Source organism: Anopheles moucheti, chromosome 2 (assembly GCF_943734755.1).
Source record: "Anopheles moucheti chromosome 2, idAnoMoucSN_F20_07, whole genome shotgun sequence".
NCBI classification, from domain to species: domain Eukaryota; kingdom Metazoa; phylum Arthropoda; class Insecta; order Diptera; family Culicidae; genus Anopheles; species Anopheles moucheti.
This window is the reverse complement of record NC_069140.1, coordinates 94,073,782-94,093,263: the sequence shown is the minus strand read 5'-3', so window position 1 is coordinate 94,093,263 and position 19,482 is coordinate 94,073,782. Positions and strand designations below refer to the sequence as shown.

At 43.7% G+C, this 19,482-nt stretch overlaps 1 protein-coding gene across 9 annotated transcripts in view; it reads right to left on the bottom strand.

Annotated features, from left to right (window-relative positions):
* Positions 1-1,823: 1,823 nt before the first annotated feature.
* The window catches only part of LOC128298808 (G protein-coupled receptor kinase 1), a 99,513-nt gene continuing 81,854 nt past the window's right edge, over positions 1,824-19,482 (bottom strand). For all 9 annotated transcript variants that reach the window (XM_053034594.1, XM_053034598.1, XM_053034597.1 and 6 more), the window contains 10 exons: positions 18,837-18,938; positions 18,526-18,714; positions 8,769-8,960; positions 7,402-7,557; positions 5,584-5,910; positions 5,069-5,169; positions 4,723-4,941; positions 4,447-4,653; positions 4,198-4,360; positions 1,824-3,694 (listed from right to left, as the gene is read on the bottom strand). In XM_053034594.1, the coding sequence (XP_052890554.1) occupies positions 3,449-3,694; positions 4,198-4,360; positions 4,447-4,653; positions 4,723-4,941; positions 5,069-5,169; positions 5,584-5,910; positions 7,402-7,557; positions 8,769-8,960; positions 18,526-18,714; positions 18,837-18,938 (1,902 nt within the window). In that variant the 3' untranslated portion in view covers positions 1,824-3,448. The remainder of the gene's footprint in view (positions 3,695-4,197; positions 4,361-4,446; positions 4,654-4,722; positions 4,942-5,068; positions 5,170-5,583; positions 5,911-7,401; positions 7,558-8,768; positions 8,961-18,525; positions 18,715-18,836; positions 18,939-19,482) is intronic.

Here is a 19,482-nt window from a genome sequence, read left to right as displayed (position 1 = left end):
AAGCGCAATCCAAATTAAGCTGACCAATAAAAACCTAACTGACTGTATTGATAAATACTTTTAATACCCTTCCTTTGCTTCAATAATACGTTGGTTTCGGTTTGTAGGTTGTCCGCACGGTTTTCGTACTGCGTAGTTACATATCAGGTGCTAAACTCACTTTGCGATCTTGGCCTGCTGCAGAAGTCCTCTAAACCGCCTAGGATCGAGTGCCAATCCCATCAACCACTCTGCTATCCTGATCTGTTTTCCATCTTAATTTGGACCTATAACATCTCCCCCCATTCCTGGGGGCGACCGAAAGGATCTTATGATACTGGGTACGAAACCTAGCTCGTCTAAATCGTTGTACGATAGTGAGTTCATCGTACAACTCATTCTCAGCTTAAAAGGACTTCAGCACCTATGGACAGAATTCACTTCTCAGATGCGGGTGGCGAAAGGTTCTCATACTGGAGAATAGCCGATTGGTAACCAGGATCTTAGGACATCAATGTTATTGTCCAGTGTCTACTTTTAACCCAAGATAGGATATTTTGAAAAAGCTTGACTGAGTCACCAGCCCGATGATGCCTTCATCTTTATGAACTTTGCCATTTTAATTTCCTATCCTAGAATTCCCATCGTCAGCTCGATCCTGTCGGCGGACATCTGCTATTCAGGAGTATATCAATTATGTCTACCTCATCAGCGTATGTCAGGATTTGGATTGACTTATGAACAATGATGCCTCCCAAAATTTCCAGCCCCGAATGGCTCTCTCTAGCGTACGATTGAAAAGTCACCGCGCGGTGGACGCATCTCCAAGGTCCAAATTATTGGCAATAGCAAAGAGCCCTGTGAGCTTTGTTTTCCTCGGTAGCCAGTAGATACAATTAAAAGGGATGGCGATATATAAACGTTAAACATGCACTGATCACGGGGTGTCTGTGTGTGTGTTGGTGTGGTTCTGTTTTGTTCGGTTTCCGGTCGCACAATGTGACCACCCGTAACAAGTAATGTACCGTGTGTTTGTGTTCTTTTTTTTTTAAACGGATGAAAGAACGAAAGCAAAATCATCTACTCTAAAGTCTTGGTGTTGCATAACAGTGAGCTGCTGAATTTATACGTTATTTTTATATACTTTTTGTTTGTTTGTTATTTCCTTTTCTTCCTGCATTCATTTTGTTTTGCCTAGCTTTTTGGTTTCCTTTTGAATACGTAGCGCAGTAGCGCTGGCATTTCATCCAGTCATTCCTCCGTTTACTTCTCGCTACCACAAAACAGACATTGTCTAATGCATTCTGCGCTTCAGTAATTGATTAACATTGCCACGGGTCGGTAGACTCATGGGCAGAAACCCAAACATGCAACACATTGCGGCATGCCGGGTTTGCACGAGAACACTAAATTATACCCCTAAACACTATTGCCACATGCATGAGTACGATCGTCGCGTTCTGGGATTGAAACGGGCATCATACGTTTGTCCCTTTTCCCGCTGAACACGGTTATCGGACAGCTAATTGTTGTTTCACATACAATTACTGCCTTGCACGACAGAGCGAGGTCCCATCCCTTCTAGCTAATTGATTGTAAAGTATCATCTAGGTTTCGCAATCCTCATCCATATCCGGAGGATCTCCTACAGCATACACATCACACCCAGCACCCGCTCTTCTTTCACGTCTACTCACTATGTTGAGGATTGTTCGTGCGCGTTTTTGTTTTTTCAATATTTCATTTTGTAGTTGTTTGTTTCTTTGTTTTTCTTTTTAATGTCTATATAATACTTCTCTAAATAATTTATACCTTCGCTCTCTCTTTATAATACCATGCGTCTCTGGTGGGCATCTCGGAAGAGGAAGAACGAGCGAACGTTGTGATGTAATGGTTAATTGTGGTGAAATCTATGAACTTCTCTTTACACCGCCCAATAGCCCAGTTGACGTAGTTTGTCTTATTATAAACGGTTATGTTGTATTGTGCTGTTGTGCTTAGTGTGTGTGTGTGTGTATTTCTTCTTGCGCAGTGCTTGCGTTCTATTGTCATTGATTGTGCTTTGATTAATGGATAACGGTAACGAAAGATACCAACAACTCATTCCAGTAGCAATGTGTGTATCCCACAGAGGAGTTCTACTCAAAATTCTAAATCAATTCTATCCTTGCACCGCATTATGCCAATTTTGTTGCTTTCTACGATACATAAAATAGGGCAAAGGAACAGTATAGGCATTCAGCAGCAGTTATTACGCGCCAATACGCGTATATTCTGCTGGCTTTCTAAAGACCAAACTATGGTTCTGCATGGAAGAGTGTCTGATTGATTGCTCTCTGTGATGGCGGTCCGATGGTGATGGCAAATGGATTTAAGTCTCAATAAGACAACTTCTAAACCTGTATAAACGTTGCACTAGGGCGTTAAGTAGTAATGCTACTATATGCTACATCCCTCCCCCACGCATGGTTAATCGTACGAAGGTGTGTATTTGTGAGTATCCCCCTATCGCCCGCCGGTATCCGGTTCCATCTTCATCCTAGTCTTGTCAGAGCCGCCACGCGCTACTCTCATTTATCACGTCGTAATAATACAATACTAAATTGACACATTCATTATTCTAGCGTTATGTTTTTGTTTTTTTTTGTGTTGTATGTAGAATTGCGTTCCCGTGGGTTTTTTTTTTGCTCTTTTGTGTTTGTTATTTGTTTCCCCCGCATAAGTGCGCATATCACCTAGGACTGATTATTTGCTGTGCATAAATGCCGGCCCCGCAAAACGTCACACACACACACACACGCGCGTGGCATCGCGTCCTAAATGATCGAATCCCTTCGACGTATATTCGCTTTAAGTTTCAAATCTATATACCACCGTCATGGAGCGCACATATTGTTCGTAACACCATAGCATTCTTTGGATGTGACCCCAAGCGTTCAAATATCACTCTGCTGCACTGCTTTACGAAACGTTCCGGCCCACGCTCAGTCATAATGCATATACGCACGCGCGCACACACACACACACACACACACACGTGCTCTTTTAAAAACAGGATGCACATTTGCATACTCAGGCCCACGCCCACACTGTATTGTGTGGCTTCAGTTTATCATCGAAATTAAAAAAAACCGTAACGTTCCTTTTGTCCCGTGTGTATGTAAACCAAGAGGTGGTGCGTAGGTGCGTGTGCTAGCGAATTTATAATACTCTAAACTCTTTACCCTCTCTCTTGGCACGTGTGTGCGTGCGTGTGCGCGACATAGTTTAATTTTCACTAGTAGAAAAAACCCGTTTTTTGCAACTCGGAGTCATGAAGTGGTAATACTTACGATGATGAGTACACCATGTGCACAGTGCCCCACACACACCCACACAGCGTTTAGGTGTCCTTGCACTTCATCTTCAGCAGCGGTTCCTTCAGACGATTCGGTTCTATGAAGCAGGACCGAGATCGCAACAGTAACCGCTAGTTGGAACCTCCGTTCGCGTTCTTCTGGCCACCGGCAGCGATCACACCGCCGGTTGCACCACCGCTCGCGATCACCATACTCGCGCCTCCACCGCCCAGCTGTTTCCCATCCGCGCCGCCACCCCGTTGGCCTTCGGTGCCGTATATTTTGCCCGCTTTTTTCGCCATCGAACCAAGCAGCTCCTGGCTCTCTTTGTGTGCTGCCCGCAGTGATAAGGCCCATTCCTTCAAACCGATTTCATCCTACAAAGAGAAGCGGCGTTAGTAGAGATTAAACAAAATAGTATCATGCATCTATCTAGAATCTAGAATTATTCGAATTATGTTTTAACTCTCGCAAGATTTATGTATATTTGAAAGATTAATATTTTAACCTTTTGAACTTCACACATCTTCACATGTGGATACATTTTTGAATTTTTGTGGATATTTCAAGCTTTAAAGAATAGCAAATCATCATCAGGTTCATTCATTGAGCTAATGAATCTGAATCAGATCAGAAATCAATCAGAAATCTCTGAATCTTTGAAGATTCTTGCAGCTCTAAAGAATCCCAAACCTCGGAAGTTTCTATGTCACAGACAGAGGTTTAGGTTTTTTTAGGTTAGTAATTCTTCCGACATTCGTCTTCAGAGATCTGCCAAGATTAATTCATTCATTGAGTTAATGAATCTGAATCAGATTTACACAGCAGTAGAAAAACATATATTCGCGCAGTAACATTCTCGATCGGTGCGATCAATTACCGAATTTGTCAGGATCAGCTTGCCATCGCGAATGCCGTCGCGAAACCGAATCTGCACGCACTGCTCGTTCTTGAACTGCACAAAGTCCGGTGATACCTCCTCGATCTGATCCATGAATACCAGCTCCGGTTTGGTGCTGCCACTTTCGGTGTGTAGCTCCAGTCTGAAAAGAGGTGGGATTTTTGTGTAAACGAAAAACGTTCGAAAAGTGCTGTACAACAACGGGGAACATTCCCGGCACGGACGTACCTGTTAGGATAGAGTTTGGCATAGCGCGTCTGCCAGACGGACGCGAACGAACCGCCATACTTTTTAATATACCCGTGTAGTATGCAATCCGATTCCTTCTCGTCCGCATCGAAGCGCTGCTTCTGTTTGGCTTTCCGTTTCTGTTCCACCTTGTCCGCCTCCGTGTTGACGGTTTCGAACACCGTTTCTGCCACCTCCTGTTGCCACCTGCAAATGCGATGCCCGGCATTAGTATACGACTATGGGTGCTGTGTTTGTCGGTGTGTGGTACGTTACCGTTCGGAGATTGTCAGTGGGAAGTATCGGTACAGCTCCTGATCCTGCTCGGTCAGCTTGATGCCCTTGGTGTCCTCCTCGTCGAACGAACCAATATCGAACGCATCCGCGGCATTGACCTCGCCGCGCGGTGGTATTAGTGGTGGCGTATACTTCTGATAGTACACCTGATTCCAGTCGATACCGGCAAAGAACGGATGTGACTTGACCTCTTCGGCACTGTGGGTGAGTGGAAAATGTTGATTTAGGTATGAATTATTTATCGATGCGGAATGATGTGCCGCTGGAACACATGTGTCTTTCCACACACACACATACGGAAACATAGTCGCCCAAGTAAACTTACCCGCCACCCTTACAGCCTAACCGCTTGTCGATGTCACGCTGCAGCAAGCCCTCCAGCAGGTCTCTCAGTTCTTTGCTGAACGATTCCGGCAGCTCCACGTTCTGCAAGGAGGAAGGTTGCTTTTTTAAAACAGCCATTTAATATTCATACACAAATTCTTTTCACTCGGTTCGGGTTAGCTCGCAAGGGAAGGATGGGGGGACGTTGTGTGGGTTGATTTAAAAGCTCCTCGTAACGAAGTGCTCTTAATCTGGGCGGGATAAGTTTATTTTTCGATTGGTAAGAAAGAAAACTTACTGTTTTCAATTTTGAAAACGATTTGTATTACGCCAAATCCAAGCCAAATAGTTTCATCTTTTAAGTCACATTTTTCTTTCTTCGTTACCGTTTCGGTTTATTTTGTTAATTTGTTTCGCGCATAAGCTACGCTTAAAGGCGAACGTATTATCGTCGCAAGAAAAACCGACATGGACGGGGATATGAGGCCAGTATTGAGAGTAAATGCATCTACCTACCATCGTTAGTGTCATGCGGTCGATCTCGTGCTTGTCCTTGGTTTTGTGCTGCCGGAACGGCGAGTGGCCCTTGAGCAGTTTGTATAGCATGCAGCCGAAGCTGAACCAGTCGGCGCTCGAATCGTACGGCGTACCCTTGGACAGGACCTCCGGGGCCATGTAACCGTGGGTGCCGACCGATGCGTGCGGTTTCTTTTTGCTAAAATCACAGGCCAGCCCGAGATCGGAAATGCGCACGTGCCCGTTCTCGTCCAGCAGGATGTTGGCCGGCTTCAGGTCCCGGTACACGATGAACCGTTTGTGCATGTGTTCGAGTCCAAGAATTACCTGAAATTGGGGAAAGAGTTAGAAGCGTAATTAGAAATCTATTTCCTGTTATCTATCTTCCTACACATTTATCGAACTGTGCACAACAAGCTTTAATGGCCATTATCGCACAATTAAAGCATTCTAATTGCCCCAAAACTGATCGTTTGTAAATACTGACAAATTGAGACCTTTCCTCGAAAACTGAAACTATAACATCATAATTACAGTGTGCTGGCATTTTCGCAAATTTCCTTTCAGCAGAATATAATCAATCGTGGATGAGTTAACCGTTGATTACTTAGCGTGAGCACCGTGTTCCATGAAATGGTTCCGTTTGTATTAAACTGAAACTCAATTATTCCAAACTGCAAACATAATTTCTAAATGATTGGTTTAATCGGAAGGTGTATACTGATTTCCTACCGTTCATAAGAAATTATGTGAATGTTACATTTTAATTAAATTGCTGGGAAGTAGAGCATGATACGATGGCGCTCGTGTAATTTAATTAATTTCCTTCGCATGTCCGTGGGTGGAAAATTCTATTGAAACACAAAATAATTTCAAATGAATTCTAAACTTAATTAAACAGATACATGTAGTTTCAGTATGAATATCTTAATATGAAGATAGACATGATTTTAAAGGTGTCTGCACAAAAGTTTAATAATTGTTAAGGTCTTTGTAAATGCATTGTGACCCTTGTTGTAAATAACACCAATCAAAACCAATAAGTTAACATTTTATGGTTCTTGATTTAATTTAATTGATCTTGGTAGAATTATACCCGTTGCAATATCAGTAGTTCTAGTGTCAACATTATCACTAGAATAGCAAAAGCTTTAAGGTAGAATTGAATTTATTTAACAAATCTTTCATCCGTTCAGTACAACGCCGAGTCCATTAATCATCGCTCAAATCGATCCTTAAAATAATGTCCCCTAATAGCCGGATTCTAATCCCCTTTTATGATGCCAAAACAGAGAAAATAGTGAGGTGCACTTATGGCGCACACCTCTTACCGTTGCTTGCACCACAACTTCGGTGTAATAAATCGATCGTTAAAACTTCCATAAAGCACCATCATCGTGGAACCCGTTGTGTCACGACTGCGAAATGACGGCCGTTCGACTCACGCTCGTTAATCATCATCTAACAGACTGCGAATGGCTCGAACGCGGTCACACCGGTGGGATAGTTTGGATTAATGGTCAGTGCGTGGAGCACAGGTGGATAGTGTGGTCGGGAAAACTTTCCGAAACGATCCAGAACGGGAGAACCAGCTCCGACGTAATTAAACTCGTCCCAGTTCGTCCCATTGCTCCCCTTTTTTTCCTGGCCGAAACCCTCTCAAGGAAGAGATTAATGCTACTCTTTTTCGCTTAAATATGATGTTCCATGAATTTCTCCCAACGCTTGTCTTCCTTTTTCTTTACGCTGCTTCTTCTAGCAGGGACAAGTCAAGTTTCCGCGTCACTTGGTACGCACGGTTGGTCATGTGTCACTTACCTCCGCTGCGTAGAACTTCATGTCCGATTCGTTGAAGACACCGTGCTGGGACAGATGGTAGTGCAGGTCACCGCCGTTCATCAGGTCCAGGATGAAGCAGAGCTTGTCCGGTGTGTGGAAAGCGTACGTCATGCACACGATGAATGGGCAATCGACCTGCGAGAGACGGAGCGCAATGACGACGATGACGATGATGATGATGATGAGATTCACGTACAGGAACGTCACGAGCACCGGAAAAGAAAGAAGCGGAAGTGAGCAAACGCATGAGTAACGTGGGCGCCACCCAACACGTGCGAGACGGAAGCTGGTACAGCTGTTGAACGGCTTCCAACGTTTCGCTCCCCCGTTCCCCCGTTTCTTGTGCCCTCTCACACACTGTATCTCAAATTTCCGCTACTGCCAGAGATCATGCAGCACTTCGCTACCGTGTCTAGGACGGTTTTAGTGGGAAAGTTTCCCGGGCAAAACTTTTCATATTAAGTGTGCAAACTGCTACGCCGAGGCTAAAGTAATTGATGGACGTCAAATGACGCAAGTGAGGACTCTCAGCAAAACTTTCGTTTCCCCCCGTTTTTCTTCGCTTCCTTTAGCGTCCGCCCCGGCTGACATTTGCTAGAACATTAGGGCCAAAACAGTCGCCAGCTCGAATTCGTTCCGGACCGTCGTCACTTCGGGTGCGCCCGTATGATCATTTCCGCCCGGAACTTGACCTGCTTCCGCTTTTCGCTCCTTCCGATGTGTGACTGTCATCTTCTTAATCTTCTACCAGGGCCATTATAAACGACTCTTCCATCCGCATAATGAAGCGTTCGGACGTACGCCAGCCAGCCCTCGCGTACGTGCACACTCGTCGTCAGCAGCTCGGTTAACTTTTCTTCCAGCGCGGAAGATTGCTTGTCCTTCGGCAGCAAGCAGGGTGGACGATTTCGGAATGTCCGGAGTGTTTTCTACATCTTCAGACCGAAACTTTGCTCGAACATTAAACAAAAAAATAGATAAAACCGACACAATGTCTCTTGCTTCTTGCAAATCCACACGTGAAGAGTAACCTTGTCGAATTTATGGCACCGTCAGAAACTGTTCCCAAGCACCCTCGCGCACAGTAGCGTAATGTGTGCCACTCGTACGCTTTAGTACTTCGGTACCGTCAAATAAAAGGTTCGCAGCCGCTATGTCGCGATGAAATGCGGTTATTAAAATGTTAACTTCCACACCTCATACAGTGCATTGCAAAGATGTACAATTTGCATTGTTCGCAGCACCCGTTGCGTTGCGATCGGTAGTATAATTTCATTCGCTTTGCTTACAATACCTGCACCACACCCCGACGCCCCCCCTCCCCCCCCCCCCCCCCCAAAACTTACCCCCGTGCTGACGAGTGACAGCATTGTCCGTTCGTTCAGTGCTAACGTTTCGCCCTGCTTCATTTTGATGCGCTTCTTGTCCAAGCACTTCATCGCGTACATTTTCCCTGTGTCCGCTTTGCGGCAGCCGTACACTTCGCCGAAACCGCCCCGTCCGATGATCCGATGGACGCTGAAATCGTTCATCGTTAGCTGGGGAAGAGAGGAAAACGATGGGTAAGTAAGGTGAGGGAAAGGGTAAAACGAGACACAATTAAATTGCGAACAATATGGAACAAGATGAGTTGTTTTGTATGTGTGTGTGTTTGTATGTGTGTGTGTTTGTATGTTTTCGAACGCGGTAGATAAAGGATCGCGCCGGGGTTAACTTTTGCCCAGCAAGTTTTTGTTTTTGCGCTTCAATGGAGACGCCCGGTCATTCACGCTGACACACCGTCTATCGGTAAAAGTGGGTTATGGTCTGTCTGTTGCAAATGGAGGGTTTGCACATCGGAAAACTGTCCAAAAAATTAGCTTGAGTGACAATAAGTTTAACGTAACTTTAAGTTTTTTTTTTATTGTTAAAAAGTAACAAGGAAAAACTCACAATTAATTTATGGTCCTAAACTGTCTGTAATAGATTGATTAGTTAAAATATAAAGTAACAAGTATTTTGAGAACATAAATAAATATCCAGAAATATGTCAATCAATCTTATTCATCTACTATTTTGGTTTGTTGATTTTTAATACAAAATTATTTCTTTAAAGCAAAGTTTCAATCCAATAGCTCCCAAGAACTGAAAGTACAATGCATTTAATCAATGAAAATGCGAAATCCATCAACGGTGGCCACAGCATTAAAGCATCCCCAGAACAACAACAAAAAAACAGCGATAAAAAAACGGAATACCCCCAATCAACGAGCGTCCTCGGTGTGTTGCGCGAAACGCAATGATTATTGGTGCGCAATTTCTTTCGCTTACAAATCACGTACCAGGGGGGACCCGCGGGATTAGCAAACGGTCGCCAATCAAACACTCCTAATGAAGCACATTACACTCTGCCCGGTGCCCGGTGTGCAATCAGCACGGAAAAACGGCCTTCTAATTCGCTATCGATTTCAAACTGACGAAGAAAAAAAAAAAACAATCTCCAAGGTAGGAAGGAGCCAAATGGCAATAGCAACAAAACAAAAAATACGCTAACAAAAAGACGCAATGATTTTGTCGATAAAATAGCAAGATAACGAGAACGGATCGCTTTTTATTGCTAATGTTAAGGACCGCGGGATGGCGTGAGGGACACAAACGGTGCTTCGATGGTCGGGAGGAGCGAGATAAAATCGTTCGTAGCCTATTTAAATGGCGGCGCGTACAGTGCGGTGCCAGCACCATTAAACCCGTCGCGGTTTGCATGCCACGTTCCGTGCGGGTTTTGTTACGATTAGATAATTCGATTAATTAACTAACACGTGCGATTCGCGTACGAACAAATTGTGTACGTTGAATGTTGCTTCCGGAATTGGGTTGGCGTTTAGCCTACATTTTATATAACAAACAACAAAACGGACTGTTGAGAATCGTACAACGAATGCTTTACAAAACAAAAAAGATTGGTGTTAGTGATATTGCGTGCGTGAGTTCCTAACTATCTATAAGAATATCCTAAGTTTGAGCATAGGACAAACGTTCCCCATTTTTATAACGCTATCGGTGAAATTTCCTACAACCCGAACGAAAACGATCCGAGTATTGCGTTCGAAGTTACGAAGAGCACTTTTCCAGAGCGTTGAAATTTGCTGCGTGTCCTTCAAATTAACCAGATCTAGTATTAATAATATTCTTTCACTTCTACCGAAAGGCAAAATCTAACAGAGAGCTCTAATTCCATCCTCCTGACTGCAGATATGATCCTAAAATAAAGCTTAAGATGGAGTTTAAGGGTAAAGTGAGAATTATCTGGACAACTTGGATAAAAGTATTGAGGTTGATTATTGATGATTCTAGAAAGAATTCTATCGAAGCACTATGTCCAAGTAGCCAAGAAGCTTAACGGCTCCCATGTTCACGGAGGAAATCCTTCAACGTTTCCCGATCAGTTAAAATCACATTGATTCTTGTCTTGACTACGAAGATTCGAGATATCTCGAGTCAAGTCTACTTCAAGGAGCATGGTAAGAAAGAAGATGGCTTTTCAGTCTGATATTTCATCACGATCCATCTAAAAGATCACTGATGGAGATCGTTTAGTAGTAGAATAATAGTCAGATACAATCAACAGAGCTTTTTTCCAATAATTTGAAAACCAAATACTAAAACTAAAACTAAAGAATAATCTATCTTCAAGGTCAAGAAAAAGCTGTGCGAAATACTAGCATTTTACGTATTTTAAAGTTGAGAATTTAAATCTTTAATAAACAAAGTTAAGTATCAAAACTAATCTTCTCCGCCGCAACACTCGATCCTTTTCCTTTTGACAGCCTTATGACCGTTTTTTCCCACATCAACTGACGAAAGAGGCTTAATTAAATTGGTTTAAAGCGATATCGAAATCTTTTGGCTACCGGGCCATCAGTCCCGGGGCTGCAAAATTGGCTAGAGCACGAAGGAAAAGTGAAATAAAAAAAAAACACCGAATCTGTCACCCGCACACGGAATGGGGGAGTTTGGATTTTATTTCCGACGCCACCAACTGTCAAGCGCAGTGCGCACAAAAATGATGAAACCATCGGCGGAATGCGTGGAACAGGGTTGGGACAGCAGCAGGGACAGGAAATATAGATCACGAACACCCGCTAATTGAATTCCTCGATTTCAATTTGCCGGAGATTTGTCCTGCCGCACAGACCGCGTGTTCCGTTGTCGTCCAATGTGTGTGGGCCGCTGCTTCCCTTTTACCGGATGGAAGCTGGTTTGCAAAATTTCATCCACACGTAGGAAAAGGAAGTAAAGTTTGACACAAAAAAAAATTAAAGATCGCGCCATTGTTGGACTGAACCCGAGCGCAAAGGAAGAAAAGTCGCAAAGCAAAAAGTCTTCGCAAGTCTTCGGCAGCAAAAAAAACACCGGAAGCCTTGCCAAACTTCCGGTCTGATCGAATGGAACGCGTCCTTATGTGACCTTAACTGATGGAAAAATAAATAAAGTGTTTCTAAGAAAAATTGTCCGGAAATTGTCCGCAAACCAAAATCAATGGAAGTGAATTTAAATTAGCAAGACAAAGAAAACTATCTCAAAAACCGTTGATGTGAAATCAGCAGCGTGAAAATGGTCGATTGGCCACGGCACTGGTGAGTGCTTCTTATGTTTGCAGTGGCTCAATTTTGGGCACTTTTGACAAAACGTCTATTTCGCCATCCATCACCAAAGTGGGTAACGTTTGGCGATCGTTTTGCCTAGCGTCATTTAAATTGTACGATTGGATGATTGAATTTTGGCGACACGCTTCATTCCCACTTCAGCCACTGCCACTCGTGAACTCAACCGCCAGAGAATAGATGGGAACTCGTGTTGAGTGCCACTTCAAACGAAAATGCCCTCAGGAAGAATTCCAATTTGGTAACCGAAACACCCACCGGCTCGGCAAACGGTCCTTCTTTTATTCAGAAAGCGTCAAAACGATCCTACCCACACAGGCTCACAAGGGCTCAGGCTCAGTCGCACAAACACATAACCATACGGAGCAAGTAAATATGGGGATGAAGGATCCACTCGCCTCGATTCACTAATTACCCCCAGAAGCAATCATTTATTACTACGCCTTCGAACGAACATTTCGCAGCGCGTTCGTTTGTGTCCGTACAGCCACCACCCACTAGGCGCACACACACATTACTATATCATCTGGAACGATGGAGAAAAAAGGGGATCACTGCTCGCACGCTACGGTTTCTGCGGAACTCGTCGGTAGTGGGACAATCTTCGCAAACCGACGCCGCGCTGGTGCTGAATAAATATCACGTAGCTGTCATTATCGTTATTTTTTACGACTTTAAGCGTGTATGAGTTATCGCATGAAACGGATCCTGCTCGCTAGCGAACGCCGGTCGTTTGGCGTATAAGTGGACGCGTATCTGTTCCATTTGTTCCCCCCCTCGTTGGTTGGTGTCCTGCTGTGTGTTGTGTCTTTCTTTTGCCCTGATCGTACCCGATAGTGGGCGCATGTGTACGTGTGCTGGTGTATTGAAGGATTGGAAGGATCAACACATTTCGCTGCGATTCTCCCCACTCTATACCGGTCGTGTGGTGGTGCCGCGTCTTCCTAACCGAGTCAGCAGCTCATTTCTAAAGCCAACCAAAGTGCCAAAGAATTTTATCTATGATGGTGTGGCGGGGGCATGGGCGAGAAAAGAGAAAGGAAAGAGAACCCCCCCTCCCTCCCCACCAACTGGCGAAAGTGAATGCGAAAGTCGAAAGAAATGGTGGAATGAAATCAAGTCATTTCATTCCTCATCGGTGGAGCGAAAAAATGAAATCACTCATCCGGTTAAGCTTCACTTTCAGTCCATTCGTCCTCTCCCCTCCTCTTCTACCCTTCCACCCAACGCCACCCCCCCCCCCCCCCCCCTCCCCAAACATCCTGGAAACACATGCTAAAAGCTTCACTGGATCCCTTGAAGTGAGGGTCTGTCTGTCCTGTGTGCGGTGGCACTGTGTTGCCGGTTGCTCCATTACTGGTGAAAATGGCTAAAAGTGCGTCTGCCTTCTGGTGGAAAGATAACGAAAGCTCGCCGTTTAACATCGACACGCCGCGGGCCACATGTGGTGACGGTGCGCGTTTCGGTTTGGGTAACGAAAAAATTGGTTCGATCGTAGAGTGATTTAACTGTCAATTTAAATGACATTGGAAAGAACCATCAACAAAGGGAGGATTTTTCTGGATGATGTTTTAAGTGCAAAGCATACGTAACAGTAACATTGTAGCGCTAATACATTAATATCTAACCACTGGATGCCTTTTCACATTCATTTTACGCATTTATAATGACAGAAACAATGATAATTGCTTGTACTATATGTTTTATAATATTTCCTTAATTTCTAAAATTTTGAAAGATCTGAAGAAATTAAAATATTGAAGCCCGGTATCAAGTTATGCCATTGAACGATACTTTGGAATTGATAATTGAAAACAATAGCAATGAAATAGCTTTTAGCGGAACACATGAAAGACCCCCAAGTGAGGTTTCCCCAAAAAAGTTAAGGAGTTACTCATGTAAAGTGCTTCTTCGTCTCCTTCTTTAACGGCACAACAATCTGAAGGAGTATTGGCCAACATATCTGGATTTCTCTGTCTTTATTGGCACGGAGGATTGGGGTCCGGATAAGGTTTTGTCCCAGTCCTGTCGTGTGAAGACCGGCGCCACTATTAAATACACTACCGAGCCGCCGCAAAAGTTTCTTCAGCAGAAGGTAATATAAATCCTGAACAAAACGAATACATGCTGAAGGAGTTGGAAATAATTATGACTCTTCCACTCATCTCAATACGTTATCATTTATCATATCGGTTTAAAAACCAATTGGAAAAATACAGATCAACATTGAAATGTACAGTGTATCATAGACCAATCGTTAAAAAATGAACAGTCCAGATTTGAGTGAATAATTTCCAGTGATTCCAGTCTTTTCTATTATCTAAAATTTCAGTAGAAAAACATTTAACAAATACATTTAAAAAACGCATATTGAAAATCCTACATATCATCGTGATAAAGCCCCCTTTTAGTAACGTCGCTCGCAATTCTTGGAACGATGGATGATCGTGATATTAATCCTTCCATTCAGTTTCCAGTCCAGCTGACATTTCTCATGGTGTATTATATTTTCTGTATCTATTCAATCATCTCCTAACATAGCATTAGTCAGAAAGATTTAATACTGTTTATGACATATTTATGTACACCTGGTACATACCGTATACGGACCGTGACATTACGGACGATACAGGCGATACAACTGTACAACCGCGTCGATATAACCGTCACGTTAAATATTCAACTAACAATACACATACCACATGCTTTATCCCTTTACTCGCTTCTCGAAAAACAACCCACCCAGAGTTGAAACATCATCCAAACCCCGGGGAGCAGAACTAAACGACGCCCGCCCGGAAAGGACGGGAGAACCGTTTATCTTTATTCTTTTATTATTTTCCTTCCGCCCCGGTGCAAAACCATTGATATTGCGGGCAAAAGTTTCACCTATCAAAGCATAAAACCTCATAAAAACTAATCTAATCAGTCGAGTTTCAACTCGAAACTGGTCCCTACGGAGTTTTCGGTGGATAGTGTGGCGCTTTTACGTTACCGAAAAACGTGGAAGCTTTTGTTTTTGTTTTGTTACTTGGGCAACATTTTTATTATTTTACCACACTTCAACCGTTCAGCACGAACGATTCTTTACGTTTCTGTGCGCGTCAGTGGGAAAGGATCTGTAAAACGGCTTCGATACACTCTTGCACACACAAACACTTGGTGGAAGAATTGCCTATACCTAGCTGTCTTTGCGAGCATTAACATAGTGCGATAGAGTGAAATAGGCAGCAAATGGCCGAACATTGACCCAAATCGCACACATCCACACAACAACACACACGCGTGTATAAGAAGACGTGTAATGAAAATACGAGCCCTAATAGGTGGAGAAGAGCCCATAGAAGGTAGGTTGTTTCCAGATAAGGTTAGCATCGCCCCCCGGTCGCCTAACATATGGTATACACGGTAGTGTGCCCACTCCTCTGTATCGTCCACTAATACATATCAACAGAAAAAAAAGACCAACTACGGCAGCCAGAAACTCTATTCCGCATCCCGAAAAACTTTTACAGGCAAAGCGTTTTCAGCCGTGCCATTTCTGGGGGTTGGTCATGAGCGGTTTGATTGGTCGTTTGGTTAGTTTGGGCTGAGTTTAAGGTGAGTTGCAGCAGTAGGGCGAGCGGGAAGTAAGTACTGTACGGGCGAAAGCATCGCCCATGTGGTGAAGTGAAATGTGATTAGTTAAATTGAAGCAGGATAAAGTTGTTATGCAACACAATAACATAACTATGAGGCACAGCATTAGTGGCCATTAGGGGAAAGGTATAAAAATATTATTCAATTACTTTACAGCACCACACCGAAACAAAGCAAACGCTAAACAAATTAAATGACTAATTTGAGTAGAATTTTGGATGTGGTTTGTAGAAGTTTAAAAAAATAAAATATTAATAAAATAGATGTATATACGTGTAAACGCGCATTGAGCGACGACCACAATTTTGACAGCTGTCATTTAAAAAGAACAGAATAAAAAAAGACAGTGAACGAGTACGACCGTCAAATCAAAATGTCCTCGTATTTAATTGATTTTAAAAGATTTTCAATTGAAATTGTCTAATAGCCAAGTATTCATTTTTGGTCTGGCAAAGGTCACAAATTTACTCACAAGAAACGGACAGTAAACACAATTAAATCATCAAATTTGCTACCGAAAAGATGAAATCCAGAGTAGATTTAAACATTTTCCTTATTTCAAAAACGACTGGAAGCGATCTCTAGCCCCAGTATGTGCACATTAGTCCTAGAAGCTGGCGTTACACGAACGATTAAGCTTCTCTTGCACGCACAGCACCGCCCGGATATGGAAAGAACGCTGGTACATGATCAAAGCAGAAGATAAGAACCGTGTCCTAAAGACTTGCCCGACAGCAGTAAAGCAGCAAACCAGACAAGTTAATGACATTCTGCTGCTTTCCACACGCCGAATAAAGCTTTCCTTTTCCGGGCGCGTGTTGTCGACTTGTTGTGTGTTTTTTTTGTTGTTACATTACACCTCCGGCCAACGTGGAGTAATCTCATGTTCGAGAAAAGTTTGTCAACACCCTCCGGGCCCGACAGAGGCATAGAACTGTACAAAGTACCCATCAACAGGGTGCTACTTACTGGCTCATTTACTTTCCGGGCGTCGCCTGAGCGAATCGAGATCGAGCCGGCCATATCTACATGAAAATAACGCTGGTTTGGTGTGAATGTGTGACATGAACGGGAAAAAACAGACCCTCTTCTCCGCTAGTGGGCGAGGATTTGTTACGAAGCTTTCAAACAAGCTGTCACCGATGGGGAATTTAGAATTCCGTTTCAATGCTTAGAAAACGGGGAAAATGTATGATAAACCGTGCTGCCACACGCGATGGAACTTGTAACGAGCGTAGGTTATCACCATCAAACGAGTCGCATCACATATATATTTATGCAAACCCGGCTTGTGTTCAAAGTGATATTTCCCGTTGAAAGCTGATCTGAATGCAAAAATTACCAACAAGCCAATCCGTACCGTTATCTCCGTTCTTCATGCGAACGTGTGCGACTTTCTCACGTACAGCGTGAGAGTGCCGTACAGTACGCCAAAAAAAAAAGAATATTTTATTCCTCCCGGTGATAAAGCTTATCTCGGGACAGTCGGCAGTCGCCACGTCAGCGTCGGCTGCTACCGGCACACAAACCCGCTACCAATATTCTAATCAGATTTCTCCACTATCTGTCTGCCCTGGCGGGCGAACTTACGCTTCCTAGCCACTCACCAACAAGACACCAACCGAGGAATGTCTAGCAGCTACGGCCACGCACGGCAAAAGGATAAACCCAAAAGATCGATCTTATCCAATGGAGGCGCCCGGTCACTCGTAAAAAAAAACCTTCGTTTCGCGACACTAAGCACAAGCCTCGGGGATTCGAACATTCTGCTGACTTGTGGGAAATACCAACCGGCGATCGTCTGTTTTTTCCTTCTTCATCCCGCGCAAAACGGATAAAAGGGCTTCACTCTTGCCCCAAGGGCTGCTAGGGGTGTTGGCACGGACACGAAGTCTAACTGTGGCCGAGGAAGCTAACACCTTCGAGCGGTGCTAAGTGGATTGTGGGAGGTAATATTTTATTTTCACCCTTCTGCACTACTCACATTCGTCGCAAAATTGAAGCTCTTTTTTTTGCTTTTTACATGTGATCGCTTCAACTGGGAATACTTTAAGAGAGCGGTCGAGAGCGTGACTTTAATGTTTGAACTGAACTGTTTGAATGAATATGATAACCTCGAATTCTTTTTTTACGATTAATATTAGCGTGCAAGCGTGTTGGATAATAATAAATCCAATCGATCAGGAAAATTCCAGGAATTTCCGGGACCAAAGTGGACTCTTTCGTCGAACGGTTGAATAACACCACTTCAACAGCGTGCACCTGCACCGTGTGTCGTCCTGTTCTAGGATACGCAACATCACCAGACGAAAATGACGAAACGGATGTGGCAGACTCAAAGGGGAACAGTAGCGTTCCGATATAACTTTCGCCTGGTAAGCATATGTCCAAAGGACCTCCGACATAAGAGCCCGTGGTGCTAAAAATAGAACCAGCTGGACCCAAACCCCCATCACCGACGTTGACCAGTTAAGGGATCCATTTACTTGGCACACAATACCACATCTCTCTCCCTTTCCAAATAAATCTCATCCCCTGCCGACTGACCCACCCGGTGGGACACGAAAGCGACCGTCTAAAAATAGCTTCATCCACCATCCGTTTCCAGCTGCTGCTGCTGCTGCTGCTACGAAACATTCTAACGTTGCATTCCGACTTTGAGAACAGAACTCGAGGCAGGGACTGAGCGACCAGGCGGGGAATGGATGGATCACGAGGTGAATTATCAAATTTCCACTCCATTTCCCGCGTGGTGCACATCGCGTTACAGTGCGACCGGCTTGGCTCGTAATCGTCTCGCCACATTCAAACAGCTGCCTACCTGTATGTTGAGCTCCAGGTTTTTCCACTGACAGAAGCGGGTATACTTATCGCTTTCGAGGAACTTTCGAAACGGTTCGCCCCGCAGATGGTGAAATATTTCCTCGATGTACGGCTCGAACAGGTTCACTGGCACCTCATTTTTCATCAGATACTTCTGGACGTGTGCGACCGCTTCCTTGGAATATTCCTGGCAAGAGGAGAACGTGATTACCATTAACATCGTGAGGCAAAGGACGAACAGGAATAACTATTATCGTTCAGATAATTGGATCTATTGATGGTGGATTTGCTGTGATCCTCTCAACTTACGTGTGTGTGCGACAGCATTTCCTTCATGATGTAATTGTCGTAGATATCTCGCGCTTGTTTCCGCCTCTCGTCATGGCACTCTGTCTTTTCGTAGGCTTTGATCTGAAATTAAACATCAAAAGAAGGTCGATTTTAATTAAATGATTTAAATACTGCGAACATTGTATGCATAAACTGAAAGCAAACAGCACGAATAAGCTCCATTCTTTTTGGGCAACTTGGAATTTTACATCCTCAAACATTCCTTCGAATCACCACATTAGAGCCAGTGAGTGTGTGATCGGTTTCTTTGGTTGAAGCTAGTGTAAATATCTCAGCTCTTCGGAACTTTCTTTCGGTCTTTCACAGCAAACTGCTCAACCTTTTTTTTGTCGGCATCGACACTCAACAAGAGTTCATGTCGGTCGGACTGTTTAGTTTAGCATGTTTGTAAATACATGAGTGCCTTTTTAGCGATTTCCATTCATTTACTCGAACAACCTTCTCAATAACAGCTTGGGGCTTTGTTGAGAAATTCAAAATAAGCTAGATTTACCTGTAACACCAACCTACAGTGACTGTCAAATATATAACACTACTTGTAATTTCCCCTATTCGTTTTTTTCCCAAAATGTTCGTGAATGTATGCAAGAAAATTTAGTTTATG